The sequence below is a fragment of the Hakea prostrata genome, chromosome 8, assembly GCF_041222555.1.
Source record: "Hakea prostrata isolate BN-2017 chromosome 8, UWA_Hpros_2, whole genome shotgun sequence".
Lineage (NCBI taxonomy): Eukaryota > Viridiplantae > Streptophyta > Magnoliopsida > Proteales > Proteaceae > Hakea > Hakea prostrata.
This window is the reverse complement of record NC_142607.1, coordinates 46,511,152-46,526,778: the sequence shown is the minus strand read 5'-3', so window position 1 is coordinate 46,526,778 and position 15,627 is coordinate 46,511,152. Positions and strand designations below refer to the sequence as shown.

The window sequence follows — 15,627 nt, the reverse complement described above, 5'->3', positions numbered from 1 at the left end:
CCCTTCTTGTTTCCTGCATAAGTCCCCTTTGAGAAGAGGTTGCAGTTTAATTGAGCAGAATGTTTTCTTAGGCTGTTCCTTCGGCTGTTCCTATGCCCTTAAAAGAAGTATTAATTATTACTTAACCTGAATATAATGAGATTCACATTGATAATGTGAATATCTGATCCATTACACTTACCTAAAAGCAACAAATCCAAGCTAAACTCCACCCAGAAGCTAAAATTCAAGCCTCAAAGAAATAAAGAAATATCATATATTTCAAGATAGGAACTTCAATTAGATAAAAAGAATACACTTTCTCGGCAATTCACACAGCCTTAGCAGACATCACTTCACTCTTAAGTTCCAAAGTTCCACTGAATGATCATGCTTCAAAATACAAAATAGAGCCTCCCACATCAACTAATAGCAAGAATCCAGTCATGATTACCATCTTATACCAACTTCTAATATGAAGATCGAATGCTATTAAATTCCAAAGACGGAAAAAAAAAGAACAGATCTTTCAAGATGGTATATCAATTATATGATTTCACAAGAAGGGATAACAATATTTTCAAATAGGATAATTTACAAATGAATATAATTCTGCACTAATTCTTGTAGATTATAGATCAATTGAAATCTAGTTAACATGAAATGGTGAATTGAAATCGCTTCTAGCTTATCTCGAGCAAAACTTTGAAGAGCATGTGTTAGGAAACGCACAGAACCATATGGTGTACAGAGAAAAAATGACATTAATTATTAACTCCAGTCAATCAGTTTCAGAACATAAACCGGCCTAATACACTGAGACTCCAGCAGTTGTGACTGGTAAATAGAGTGTGGACTGTTCTCATTCGTTATACCTACACATTCGAACAAAAGGAGAAAGATCCAAGTTAAATACAGGTAGATTACATTGCCAAAAAGAACCGATTTACAGCCCTAAATAGTGAACAAAACTTAAGTTTACATAACTTAGACTGGAGCAAGTTGCCAAAAGGTACAAAAGTGGAGATTGGACTTCCGTCATCTACAAACCCATGTACAAAAGCTCGTGATTTTCAGCGCTTCCTCTTTTTCAGATCACTAAAGCTGTCCAATTCAGGTTTCTTGTACTTGGAGCTCTTACCCTTGGAGCTAAATGTATCATCATCAGAATCATCACTTTCACCACCAAATTTCTTATTGGTTTTGCCAGCTTTTCCACAAAGAATTATCCTTTTTTCATCCTTCTCTTGGACCAGCTCAGACTTCTCCTTGGGCTTCCAAATAAAAATTGATCTGAAATGGTAATACAGTAACATCAGACAAAACAAAAAAAAAAACCAATATCTCATCAAGGAACAAGAGAACGCATAATTATCCTTCCACATCTCCCCCTATTCTCTTTCTCCCAAACATGGAGTGATTAAAAAGAATGTCACATAAGAAAACAATCCATGCTCCCCTCACTTCTCCCACACTGCTTCAACAAACATTAGAAAAAAGAGCTCACATAATCCCACACCAATCAGTTCATTCAAAAATAGGGCACAATGCTTCCATCCACCCAAGATTTTTCCATCTTTCTTTAATTTTATCCACCAGGACAAAAAAAAAAAAAAAAAAAAAAAAGGCAAAACAAAACACCATTTGACAATGACTTCACTTTCTTATGGCTGCAGCTAGAAGTCAATATCTCTCTCCCATGTAAAAATGAGATCAAAAGAGAAAAGGTACAACAACAAAGGAAACAAAAAAGGGTGGGGGGCAGCATGATGAAATAGAAAATAATAAAATTTGATAAGATTTTGACATGGAACGCAATATATCAGAGTCCAAACCTTGAACTACCAGTTGCCATGACATCATCTCTAGGGTGAAGCTTATTAACGGGACTGATGGTTGTGATATTTGGTTCCATCACCTCACGAACCAGTTGCCCCTGTACTTGTATTGATGAAATCAATGGGATGCAACGCAGCTCCATTATAGTTCTCACTTATGTAACGGCCAATAACTACCAAGGACTCCGATGGATCCTGCAAAGAAAGTTATACAGGCCAAAATACGATTAATCATCTTTTTCCCCGTCTAATCTTAATAGATAGGAGTCTAATTACCTTTGGGTCCCATTCAGCTCGAAAAGGGGTCAAATGCCTATTGAAATCATGGCTATGTACAATCTCTCTGCTAGGGGAGTCCAAATTGCCAAAGATTGAATCCCATACTCGAAGGCGGTTGTCTTGAGCTGTAGTAAGAATCTTGCTTCCAGATTGTGGGGAAAAATATGCTGAGTTTACCACACGGCTGTGAGGAAGAGCATATAGGGAAGATCCAACGTCAAGTCGGCGCAAATCCCATATCCGAGCCTGTGGAAATATTAACAGGCATTAAACTGTTATATTCTTCGAACTAACATATAACATATGAATGGCAAACAAAACCATCCAAACTATGAAGCAACCCTGCCCCCTCCCCACCTCTTTTCCCTTAAGTTAGAGAACAAAATTTTCAGCAAAGATAGTTTTAACAAGATTGAGGGCCAATTCCACAGGGCTAATTAGGGCTCTAGGGTTTAGAGGTTTCAGATAGGGTTTTAAATTGGTTGTGTAAAGGAAGGTGGGGGAAAGGATTTGTTCCAGAATAGGACCAATTCTAATGGTTGAATTTGGTTTAGGGCCTTAGGCTGGTGAATGGGATTTTAACAGGCAGGTTTGGGCTTTGATTCAAAGGTAGGCCCTGTAGAGAAGTTGGTTTACTGCAAACATAATGGATTCTGATGGTTAAATTGAGGATATACAATAGTTGCAGATTTTAGAAGTTAAACGTAGTTAGGATATAATGGATGTTACGGTTCAAATGAGGGGATACAACTGTGTCTAGGAATAACTGGGTTATGTGGCTAGGTCAGCCAATGCTGGAATTTGTAGGCAGATTGTGGCTAATGCATCTGGGATTTCAAATTTCCAAAACTTAGGAAATTTAAATTTCAATGGCATGGACAACTAGTGTTTGTAGGGGGTGGATAATAGGGGAGGGGGTTTCTGGATTAATGGTTCAGCAGAGGAGAGGGATCCTTCGGTGGGAATTAGTGGGTAAACAAACAATGAAGCTGGATCAATGGTTAGCAGTATTTTTCAGACCCATGTGAAGCGCTTCTTTAACCAATTGTGTACTACGGTCATAGATAGCAGTAGCTGCACTAATGTTGTCTCTGAAGAAGCTGTAAGTAAGTTGGTTTGCAAGCAAAGCCACATTCAAACCCCTACAAAGTTGCATGAGCGAAAAACACTGACCTCAAGGTTACTAACAGACTATTTGGTCACTATTCTATGGATGAATTCACCTACAAAATACAGTGTGACATTCTCCATCTGAAGGTCCGCCAAATCTTTCGAATTAAACGTTCAACATGTGGCTATGCAAATACCACTCTCTCAAGCACGACTGCATGACAGCAAAACCATGACTCTTCCTGACAAGGACCTTGTAACATTAAGCTCAAGAAAACACTGATCATTCCTTCACCAATGAATTTTATCAAATGGCCTCCTTGGTTCTTTTTGTTGAGTTTTTTAAAGAAGAAGAGAGCTGATGCTGTAGCCTCAGCCTTGCTGAACCTGACCAAGTGCTAGCTCTAAATCGGTTTGCTGGTTTGGGAAGGGCTGGAATTAGCAATACTTAATTTTGGGTAGGTTACATATGGTTAATTTTTTTGGGTAGGTTACATATGGTTTGCTAGGTAGTTTCCTTTAGTATGGTTATTATAGTTAGTCTCTTGTTTGAGTTGCTTTCTATTTTAGTTAGGTTTCTACCTCTATGCAAAGCCTATTGTTTGTACATTTCATTGTAACCATAGCAACTTAAGGAGTACTCATTTTTAAGAAGTTGGTTATTGAAGCTTAGTAAAGAGACTGTGTGAGAGTGTGAGAGAAATATAGAGAGAAAGTGTGTGCATGAATGAATTTTCCTTCCTTCTTCCTCCTACTTTTCTAATTCTCTCTCTATGAAAGCCAACCATAGCTGGCCCTTCTAAGGTCAGACTACCCTAACCCTTTATTTCTAGAGCCTTTGTAGGGCTATATATTCCATCTCTTTTCTTTGCTGGCCTCTTTGCTTCCTCATATATAATAACATCTATTATGTATCTCTTTCTCATCGAATTTTGATTTCTATATTCCTGGGTGAGCTATATATTCCACCAATTTATTTGAGATTTGAGTCAGGCATTTAGCGCGAGAAAACTACAAGGTGGTCTCCGACCAGGGCTGTAGTCTAAAGGGCATGACATCTATAGACGGCAATTATATCTGTACAAGATCTTGGATAATTGGCCTCATTCGATTGAGGCTACATATGAAAACACAGTTTCCCATCTCACTCACCCAAAACCACACCATCAGCAAATTTCTCCTAACAGATTCTGTTGGCCCCGAATTATTTGCAGATAACATAAACCACCATGAGACATCACCCTTGAAGTTTCACATTAACCAGACTACCCAAGATCCTTTTTTGAGATCCTTTTGTTTTCACCCCATGAACACTATAACCGAACTACAAGGTGATGTAAACCAAATTTTAGGATTATGGTTCTAGGATGGTTTCCCTAAAATTGAGGGTTTGTTCAGAATTGTCCAACAAATAAATTAAATATATTACAAGATGAAAAGGATCAGTCTAAATTAATGTGGGAAAGTTCTAGTATCACAAAACGAATGGGTTGGGATAATTTGGGAAAATGGAAAAATTAGGGTTTTATCAAAACCCAAGATGGGATGGTTTACCTGAAAATAGGATATCAAACTTACACTAGGTAGGATGGGGAGAGGATAGAAAGCCTGCAGTTGGGGTTTGGAAGGATTTAGGAATGACTCTAGGGAGGGTAATGGTTGGATCTTAGAAAGACCTTGGGCGATCTTTCTTTCTTTCTTCTTCTTTCCTTCTTTCTTTTCTTTCTTTCTTTTCATTTCTTTCTCTTTCTTTCTTCTTTCTTCTTTGTTTTCTTTTCTTTTCTGTTCTGAAATTTCAGAACTTGCTGCAAGAATCAAAAGCGGAAACGAGGGGGCCGAGAGAAAGAAGAGAAGGGGGAGGGGTGCTGCAAGGTGTAGGGGAGGGTGGGGGTTCTGCCTAGGGGTATCGCAGGAGTGGGGGAGGGGTTTAGAGAGGATCGCAGGGGGTGGGAGAGGATTCTTGGTGGCTGCAATGGGAGGGTTAGGGGTTCTTGGCTGTTGCACTTACTTGGATTCAAATTCTGCTACTGGAGTTGTTGATTGGCAGCTAGAACTTGAGGATGGAATGTTGCAATTGAATCTAAAGATCTGAAAATCAGCCATGGCCCTCCCAAAGAGAACCACGACCTATTTCCCACAAACAATAGTCAATTCTTATTCAATATAGACTACCATTTTACAACCATAGACTAGCTTATTTATAGCCTTACATAAAAAAGAAAGAACTTAACTCAAACTGGGAGACTCTAATTGGACTCGACTAAGACTTAACTAGCATTTCCTTTATAAGCTAGGAGTTTACAAATAGATAACAGCCACTTAAATAAAAGAACTGAACTTGAAATAAAATATCTAATTGTCCCTAGAGTCCTACTTATGAGAATGACCTGTGTAACAAAAGAACTCACATACTAAATCTGAGAATTCAAAACATAATTGGACTCAGAAAATAAAAACAAAAATTCTGAAAATAAATCATCATCTAATTAGGACTGGGAAATGACCAAATTGCCCCCTACAGGGGTTCTGCCAGCCCTGGGTGCACCCTCTTGGTAGTTGTGGCATGGGGGTGACCCCTGCTCACATCACAAAGGAACTATTTTTACCAAACCGAGTCGGTTCTGATTTTAAGATCTTGGCAATTGGTCTTTAATTGACCTCAATCAACCTAAATTTACATCAACCAAATTGCACTTTCCCTCTCACAAAGTGGAGAATAATTTACTGGTGAACTGCAATTCATGGGCAACTGACCGACAATGATGGAACTTCTGCTGGATTTTCTATTTATTCCCAACAAAGAACCCAAAACAGCCTTTATCTTCCCACTCTTTTTGTTCTTCATTAAAATTCTCTCAGAGCTCCCAGAAATATTACACTCATTCACAAATTAACACTTTGAAAAACAACAGTGTTAAGTATCACCGAACATAGTAGACAGCTAACTATTCAAGTCAGGAAAGACTCACAAAGTGATCATTTCCACAGCTCAAGAGAATGTCTGGCTGAACAGGGTTGCAGTGAAGCCCAACTACTTTGCTACCTTTCTTATGGACCAAAATGGCTTCTCCAGTTTTCTTGTTCGAACGCAAATCCACCCTAAAAAATCACAGGAAAAATAAAACGAAAGTAAGGCATATACAGCTCAAATGTTGAAATTAACTGAAAATACAAACCAATATTTCAAAGTATCCAGCCAAATAACATCCAGGAAAAATATTCACCCGAAAAAAAACCGAGGAAAAATTATCGCATATGGTAGTAAATGCAACTGCTAAATTAGCACTGAGAGTCTGAGAATAAGCTGAAATACATCAATGTTTCCCAGATATATTTTGCGTTCATTTCCCCACTCAAAATTTCGTCATTCAAACTAACGTTTGCACTTTATAATTTCAAAAGCAGCTTGAAGATGCACCCTGCAACATATGCCCGCACAAAGTGCCACTTTGAAAGCTTATTGTGTCTCTAATCATTATCTAATTACGCTCTGAAAGTGTCAAGAGTTTTCCCTTTCAAGACAAGAAACAAACAATTAGTCTTCAAGAGGCACCATCATATGATAATCATAGTTTTTAACTATCCACAGTCAGTCAATTGATACATCATCCTTGTAATCCTGTATTAAGCACAGAACAACAGGCTGTTAAAATCTCAAACATCCTATTACTGAATAGATTGGGGCAGCTATAGGCGCAGAAAAGGCCATGCAGAGATCTTTGACTAGCCTTTCCCACTAAATCGAACCCACATCTGTTGGGCAGGGGTTTTGCTGAGTTCATAGAGTGCAACTCCAACAATTCTCTGTGAAACCAGGTTTTATTCATCATTATATCATGAATTTGAATCTGGCCTGTTGCCCTTAGCTCTTCATTAATAAATAGTTAAATACAAGGGCAAAAGAACCCTGAATAGCAGGTTAGCCCTATACCCAGCCACAGAGGAGTTGGGAATGACCATCCTGCCCCAGTTTGTGGTCGTGTACAATCCATATTTCAAGGAACCCTCTTGCTAATACATGTATCTATTTTGGGCTAAAATCAGGCTGGCACAAGGTTGGGTCTGAGCTAGTCATGAGAGTGGTCAGGCTAGGCCTGATTTTAGGAACCTGAATCCAGCCTGGTATTTCTAACAAATAGGAAAGCACGAAAAAAGAGCTTTCATCATCTAACCTATAAGAGCACTCCAAACTAACCAAATATCATCCAATGCTCAAGAAATGTGGAGCCAACTCAGATTGGTTCTCAAACCAAGATAAGCTTCTTCTTTTTTTCTTTTTTTTTGGGGGGGGGGGGGGGGGTTTGGGTGAATAAGGAATTCATTACCAAAGGAAAGAAGGGGAGGGGAGAGAATACAAAGAGGACACAGACAAAGCGCCAAAAAAAGGAGCAAGGCACAAAGAAAAACAACAATGCAAAAGAAGAACTAACCACAAAGAAGGCCTAGAAACGAAGGCCCAAAACAAAAAACTGGACCAGCACTATTTTTTCCCATGGCTTTTCTTCTTCTTCTTTATTTTATTTTATTTTTTCTTTCTAGTGGTCCTGAAATCGACAATGAAGTCTCCATCAATGCAGTAGCAACCTTTAGTGGAACAGTTGCTTCTTCTAGAACCATCATGCTCCAATGTATGTGAGAGGGAGGGAGGGAGAGCCAGTGTTGAAGCAGCCCTCAAGCTCAGTGTCACAAGAGGCAACCTGGTCGCAGTAAATGGGTCCTCATTGGATACAGGAGAAGAACCTGTATCTCTAACAATCTCACTAGTGGGAGAACAACCCCCAGTAACTTCAAAACTTAGATCAAGGTTGTCCACATGGTTGCTATTAACCGAGGCCACTGAAGGAGCCAAAGAGACAGGACTTACTCGTTAAGATAGGGCTGGTTAGAGATTTTACGAAGTTAGCGATACCCAGGTCGGATGTAAGAGAGGGAGAGGAATGGATAGGTGGGCCAGGCCCAGACGATAAGCTTTTACAATAAGGAAACAAATAAAATAACTTAGGGAATACACCCAGTGGATCCAATAACTTAAAAATGTAACAGATTCCATATTCAGGCCTCCTCCATAACTCAGGCCCATTTTTAATTTAATGGAAAAATACAATCAAACCCATAGGGCTAAAGGCTGTTCACCCGTAGCCCAGCCCAAGACTTATTTTTACAGATAAACCCCATGTGTGACTAATTAGGGGATCACTTTAAAACATAAATTGTTTCAATAAAAAATGGGAACATTGTCTCTTCTTGTTCAATCAATGATTGAATGAGGTCAAACACTAAGAACGATAATATCCACCATTTAAGTTAACTTCACACACAAGCCTGAATTATCAAGAAAATAGGGAAAAGATAGCAATGATTAATTTAAAAACTATATATTGGCTTATATAACATAGATTTGTCTTGAACATTGTGGGATTGGAATATTATCACTTCACTTTAGGTGTCTTTGTGGTTTTAAAATATTTTAAACGTTTATTTTCTTTCCCTTGGATTGTTACTCATTATGAATAAAGGGGACCTCTGTCGTTGATAAAAAGTCACAATTTTTTTCAACGATTGCAATATGATGCAACAGCCACCTGAGGTTGTGTATGGACAAATCCAATAGAGACCCGTAGACGCACCAGTAAGGAAAAGTGACCGGGTGACGTATCCAGGGTTGGACCCCCCCCCTCTCAAAAAAATGGGCCCAAGCCCAACTGTGAGTCAAGGAGGCCGAATTCATCCCAGGGGCAGAATGGTCAGTTCCTCCCCCTGAATTGAGCTATAATGATGACCAAAATCTAGTAATTTAGTTTATTTTGAAGTCTTGAGAATCAAGTTATTTGTTTTGAAGTTGCAATTGGAAAGAGTCAAGAGTTGTGTTAAATTAGGAAAGCATTGTTCCTATTTAAGAAGTCCTACTTTTAAGGATAACCTAAATCAGAAAGAGTTATTTTCTTTTGGGTCCAGTTTGTTTGTTATCTAATTAGCATTAGGTGACTTAAGTGAGATCTCAGATTCAAGGGCTGAGATCGCATAGTAATTAAATACCTTTTTCAAAGTCCAAGTTTAGTTGTGATGGAACCCTAACACTCAAGGTAACCCAGTATGAGTCTGAGTCCTTTGACTCAGGCTATAAATAGCCTTTCTAGTGTAAGTTATTTTCAAATTAGATGAATTGAATGAATTGAGTTTCGAGAAAATAGACTTGGGAAGTCGTGGGATCCCTGGGAGGTGAACTGCGGCTAGGTTTATGCATTGTTCTTCAACCTCAAAACCATCACCAAGTCAATCATTCTACAAAGAGTTTTTTGCAGTTCTTCACTAAACCTATCTCCCTCTGTCCGTCACCCTAACAGTCCCTTCCCTCTCTTGTTTGGCCTAGTTCTACATCCCCAACCCATCGCAAACTACCTTAGGCTAATTCCCTTTAGTTTCCTGCAACTCCAGCCCCTTCCCCTAGACAAAAAGACCTTTCTCTAACAACCGTAGGCCATCCCTGCCCCTCCCTGTTTCTGCACAAGCAGCAGCACCTCCCCTTGTGTAAACCCTACTTTCCCAGACCCTCTTGAAGTCTTTTCCCCTTCCCTAGAATTGCAACCAACCCTAGGACATAACCCCTAAGCCAATTAGCCTATCCAACCTATTTTACCCTAATCTGAAATTTTCAGCAAGTCTTCTTCAACCTTGGACTTCTGCAGAATTTTGAGAAGCTTCACTAACCATAGATCAGACCTTCCAAACCCCATTAACCTTTCCAAAACCCTGAGTCCTAAATCTAAAACATAAAACCAGCGAAGTCAGATCTCTAGAACCCACCAACCGAAACCCATTCTCCAAACCATAACCCTAGCCGAATTCTTGTTGATCTAGAATTTGAGTTTCAAATCTGAAATTTGAAATCTTATACAATTTGAGATCTGAAATAACAAACCCAGCAGCCTTATAACCCTTATTCAGCCTTAGCCAAAACACCCTATAAACCCTAGTTAAGTACTGGAATTTTATTAGAAGATCCTGAAGATTAACCCCAAACCTAGGTTCACATCACCAGGCACAGTTTTACAGAGCTAAAAGAAGTAGGGCCAGGCCTAAAATGACAATAGGAGAAGTCATAAGTAAGGATATGCACGTGGTAGGGTCTGATCCTAGTATGAACCCGAATATGGTTGTCTGAAGGACAAGGACCCATGCAGCTGACCCCTTCCTATGGTGCTGCTTTGACGACTCCTTTTACTTATTTTGATTTATGGCTTCCTTTTAATTCTCTTATTCCTATCGCTGTAACAAAATCTATTGGTTCCATCCAGCCAACCCTGATTTACGTTATGGTTGTTGTAACATCACATAAGATTGTTACCATAGTTGTCAATGTGATAGCATCAACAAGACCCAAGATGTTTGAGGGTCCTAGACACAAGATGACACCAACAAGGCAACCAAGGTGTCTCAAAGTCAAAGCTTTAAAAACTATAATGGTTACAAGTAATGGAGACTTAATGCAAACCAACCCCCACCCCAAAAAAATAATAATAATAAACCAAAAAAAAAAAACCCATGAGCAGGAAATAGAAAAAGACAGTTAGAGAGAAGAAAGATACTCACAGGTATAGATATCCAAAATTATCTGCCACAAGCAGCAGACTTTTCTCTGGATTGATTTCCATGCCATATAGCATCCTCCAGCTATTTGGACCCTATATGACAAAACAGTTTGCTACTCAAAATGTTTTGATATGCAGACCATAGAAAGAAAAAAAAAAGAGGGGCCTTTTTCCTCTAGGCAAGCTGCTCAAATCCTGCCAACTCAAGGTCAGAAGGGTAAGGGAAAAGCACACCACCAATGGTCAGACTTGAAATTTTGGGATCTTAAAGTGAAGAACTTCAAACAAAATTTTTATGCATTGATAACACTTGAAATAAGCCAAAATGAGAAAAAACATGGCAATGTAACTTTAAAAAAAAATAAGGAGAGAAATGTTCCGCATTCAGATCTCCAGGATCAAACAGAGATGGTACTGCATAGACTTGAAACTCACATAATCAATATAATGTATTCAAACAGATCAGATAGCATGACTGAGTAGTACTCAAGCAACAATATCCATGGTCAGGAATCAGAACATAACAGGAACTCCAAATATGTATGACCCTGATGAACTTTAACATCCAAAGCTTTATAAAAACTTGAAAGGGTAGTCCAATATATAGTAGTATCTCTTAGAACACTATACACTAACCACACTGAAAATGTATGCAATTTTTTACTGAGTGTATGCATGTGTTGGAGAGAGGGAGAGAGAGAGAGAGACATAGAGACTCCACCAAGTACTCATCCCACTTCTAGGCTTCCAACCAAGCAAGATTTAGGCCCTCATGGAGTGTGATATTCGCCATAATGATAGATTATGGGAAGAACCATATACCTGCCATCCATCAGGATTGAGGTCCATCAGAGGAAATGACATTCCAGTCTCCAAGTCTGTACAACTGACTGTCCCATCTGAAGATGCTCCATATAATGTTCCATCATTAGATGGATTGAACCTGCAAACCACAAAAAGAAACTTATTTCTTTTTAGTGGGGGTGAGGTGTTGTCATTTCAAACCAGTGCCTCTTTATGAAGGAGCTACAGAAGAGATAACATTAACATAGATAATGTGGAAAATACAAAAATCCAAAGTCCCAATAAAGAAGACTCACCTCATGTTATTAAGTATACAAGAATGTATCTTTCCATAGACTGTCTTTTCATATACCTTAACATAATCCCACACTCCAAGCTGCCCTTTCTTTCTCAGGAATATGAAAAAGGACAAGATGTTAATAATGGCAAATAATTATAAAAATTAGCCATTAGAATAAGCAACATATTAGTGTTCAATAGTTGAGCAAGCTACCTTATCTCCCGATAGAAGAATGTTTTGATTTATTGGATGAAACTCCAGGCAGGTTATACGCCTGCTATGGTATCTAATAACACCACAGTCCACTTGATCCGGGATTACAAAAGCTGGCTTGACCTAAGTACAAAACCATATAAACTATACCATATTCAAATAGTTGATATTTATATTAAAAAGTGCATGGTACCAACTTGTATGAAAAGATATGCATGGCTTAGGCTTTGTATCCAGTATGGCCTCAAATAGAGCTGACTAAAATGCAAGCATTCACGTAGCCGACCCCATTTAATTGGGATAAGGCTTCTTGTTGTTGTTGTCATTGTTGTTATAGCTCCAACTTCAAATTCGTTTGTTTGAACTTGTCATAGATGATTTAACAAGAGATACTCAAGATGAGTTTCCTTGGTAAATGCATTTTGCTAATGATATTGATAGATAAATGAGACAAAAGCAAGGATTAACACTAAGTTAGAGCTACAAAGATCAACCTCGAAATCAAAAGGCTTTAAAATAAGTAATTGAATACAAAGCATATGTAGTAACTTTAGTTACACAAAGATAGATAATATGGTGGGGAAAATTTATGGAAGGAAGATGCTGCAAAGTAATTAGTTTATGCTAGATCAATCATAAATAGAAAAGGTGTGCATGAAGTTTCACGAAGAACTGAAATAGGATTAATGAAGTGAAGAGGTACATCTTGAGTGTAGTGCGATCAATGTATTTCTTTTAAACTTAGAAGAAAATTTTATAGGACAGTCACATGGCCAGCTATGATGATGCAAATATAATCTAGCAAAGAAACATCATATAGATAAACACACTATAGCTTAGATGAGAATGTTAAGAATAGAAGCGTGAGAAATCTAGGAAGGAACAAGCAGGGAATGACCATATTAGAGCCGATTTAGGAGTGACTCTAAGATATAAGAAAATCTTTTGAAGAGGCATAGCCAGGTTCAAGGGAAGCCTTTAAAAGGTTCAGTAAGGAAGAGCAATATGATATCAAATTGAAGAGTCAAATCAGCCACGGGCAGCCTCAGATGACTCTTAGAGAACTGGAGAGGAAAGACATGCATGTCTTGGGCCTTGTACCATGTATGACCTAGAACAAAGCTGATTTCAGTAAGGATCCAAGTAACCAGACCATTTAAGCTGGGATAAGGCTGAATCAAGATTTTTGGAATTAATATTTGGTAAACTGACATCTAGCCTATTAAGAGGTTAAATAATAAAAACATAAATAAAATGACATAAAATAACATGATAATGAATGTACACAAGTCTAAGCATGAAAATGACAATTTTCTGGGAATGCAAAGGCACAGTTGGCAATGCAGTTAATACAACAAGGGATAGTTTTAATAAACATGAGAATGTTCCAGTGTAAAGAAGTATGTCGCACTGACAACCTACCTTGGTAACAGAAGCTCTAAGCTGGCGTTCAAATACATAATCAAAAGGCCTTCCGGTGTTCTTATGGGGAGCTGGGATTACCCCATGCTCCACAGCTACACGATGTGGGCAAGTCATGGTCGTGTGTCCTTTGGTTCCCAAACAAAAACATGGAATTCACAATTAGTTTCAACCAAAAATTAACACATTTGGCTGAATGAAAAACCCAATAAAGAGAAAAAGAGAGGCTACTAAAGCACTAGCTTCCCGCACTCTGTAACAAATACATTTTAGGCTTGAAAATTGGAATATTACCAGGCATTTTACAAAGGAAACACGGTTTCATAGGGCAATCAATGTAAGTAGCTCCCTTGAATCCTGCTTGGTGCCCCTTTTTCTTGCACACCTAGACGACAGAAAACAGTGAATGAGTAATAACAGAAGCAACAGAGACAAAGTAAACGATTAAACACCAACCATAAACCCTAATAGTGTAACCCAAATCACCATACTTTGCAGACATTTTTTAGACTAATGGTTATCGGCGCTTTCTCTTTCTTCTTTGAATCCGAAGCATCAATAACCTTCACTCCAAGTTTCCTGCCATTCGCCTTCTCTGCAACTTCTTCATCCTCTTCATCTTCTTCCACAACAGGATTAGCCGCTACTTCTTGCTCTTCTTCTTCTTCTACAACTTCTTCTTCTTCTTCTGATGAACTTTGTTCAGAATCGGTGTCCCTCTCAATCACGATTTTGGGGAAAGCCGTTCTTCTGGTCTGTGGGGGCATTTTCGGAAACGATGCGAACGAGTCTCTCGTCTCTCGCACCAGAAGAAGAAAAGAAGTCGAAGAGGGAAAACTGCGACCAAAAAGTTGGAGAGAAACCGGAAAAAGGAAATGAATTGAAATGGGGCGGGAGTAACACCAACCGACTATCTAGCGCGAAATTTACCAGAATAGCCCTCTCAATACACAAATTGACTCACTGGAATTTGGGTTGTGTGTGTCAAGGGCGCTAGGGAGTTAAATGGCTTTAAAGACAAATACAGTCGAAATGGCGGGATACGACGTGGCTTCTTAACAGTCGTTCGAAGTTTACGAGACAAGGAGAGAGAATAATGCGCGTTGTTTGACCATTTTACCCTCTACCGCTTCACCTTCTGCAACTGTCCATTTCTACCTTCACACCTCTTCTGAATTTCTCAGTTCTTTCTCTCATCTTATTTCAAAATTCCACTTTGTTCATGTCTCATCACTTGTTGACGAATACTCTTGAAATTAGAAGAACATCTTATTTTAAAGATTCCAAGATCCTAAAAATGCACAGTAAAGAAATATGAAACATAGTGAGCCACACGAGAGAGTGATTCCTCTTCTTAAGCATTCCTCTCTTTTGGTTAAGAATAAGATGTGTTCTTGATCTTGGACCATCACTGCAACACCCTCCACAATCATGGAAATATGAATCTATTGCCAGAAACATTGTGCACATTGGTTATCTAGGCCCATGCCAATCTGTTTATTGAGCCTTAATTCTTCTACTGGAAGTGGAAAATCTCTGGAAACAGAAAATAGTAGAAGATGATGTTGAACAGAAGTTGAAACTTCGTGTTGGGTACGAATTTTTAGTCTTATTCAGGATCGAAGTAATTTCACGGATACAGAATTTCATGTAATGATAGAAAACTGAAAATTGCAAGGATTGAGGAAGACGTAAATTATGTATTTAAAACATACGTTAACAACAGTTCTAGGTTGGCTTTTAAATACATAATCTGAAGTTTTTCTGGGTTTCTTTTGCAGACATTCATGAAATTTGACGCACTCAGTTTGTTATAATCGGAATTTCAAGAATCCAAAGGCTTTGACCGTTCATTCACCTTCTCTGATTCTTTTGTTTCTCCATTCCTGAATTTATAGAGGGACTTTTTAGTATCGATTTTCACTTTCATTCTCATTCTCATTCGTGGGAAAGCTCTGAAATCCCACATGTTGATGATCGTATAACCCAAATGGAAATGCTAATCTAATGCATCATTCCAATCACTTCCATCGCCGGATTTCAGACAAAAATTAAAAAAAGGACCGATGACACAGATCAATAGAACATAGCATAAGCAGAAACAAGAAGTACC

At 38.5% G+C, this 15,627-nt stretch overlaps 1 protein-coding gene across 1 annotated transcript; it reads right to left on the bottom strand.

Annotated features, from left to right (window-relative positions):
- Positions 1-367: 367 nt before the first annotated feature.
- Positions 368-14,474, bottom strand: DDB2 (damaged DNA binding 2). The gene is given in 12 exon segments (XM_089167328.1): positions 368-1,272; positions 1,815-1,915; positions 1,917-2,012; positions 2,094-2,342; positions 6,176-6,305; positions 10,797-10,888; positions 11,618-11,738; positions 11,896-11,984; positions 12,093-12,215; positions 13,515-13,642; positions 13,809-13,899; positions 14,006-14,474. Coding segments are annotated over 12 exon segments (1,716 nt in total). The 5' UTR covers positions 14,282-14,474; the 3' UTR covers positions 368-1,052.
- Positions 14,475-15,627: the final 1,153 nt, after the last annotated feature.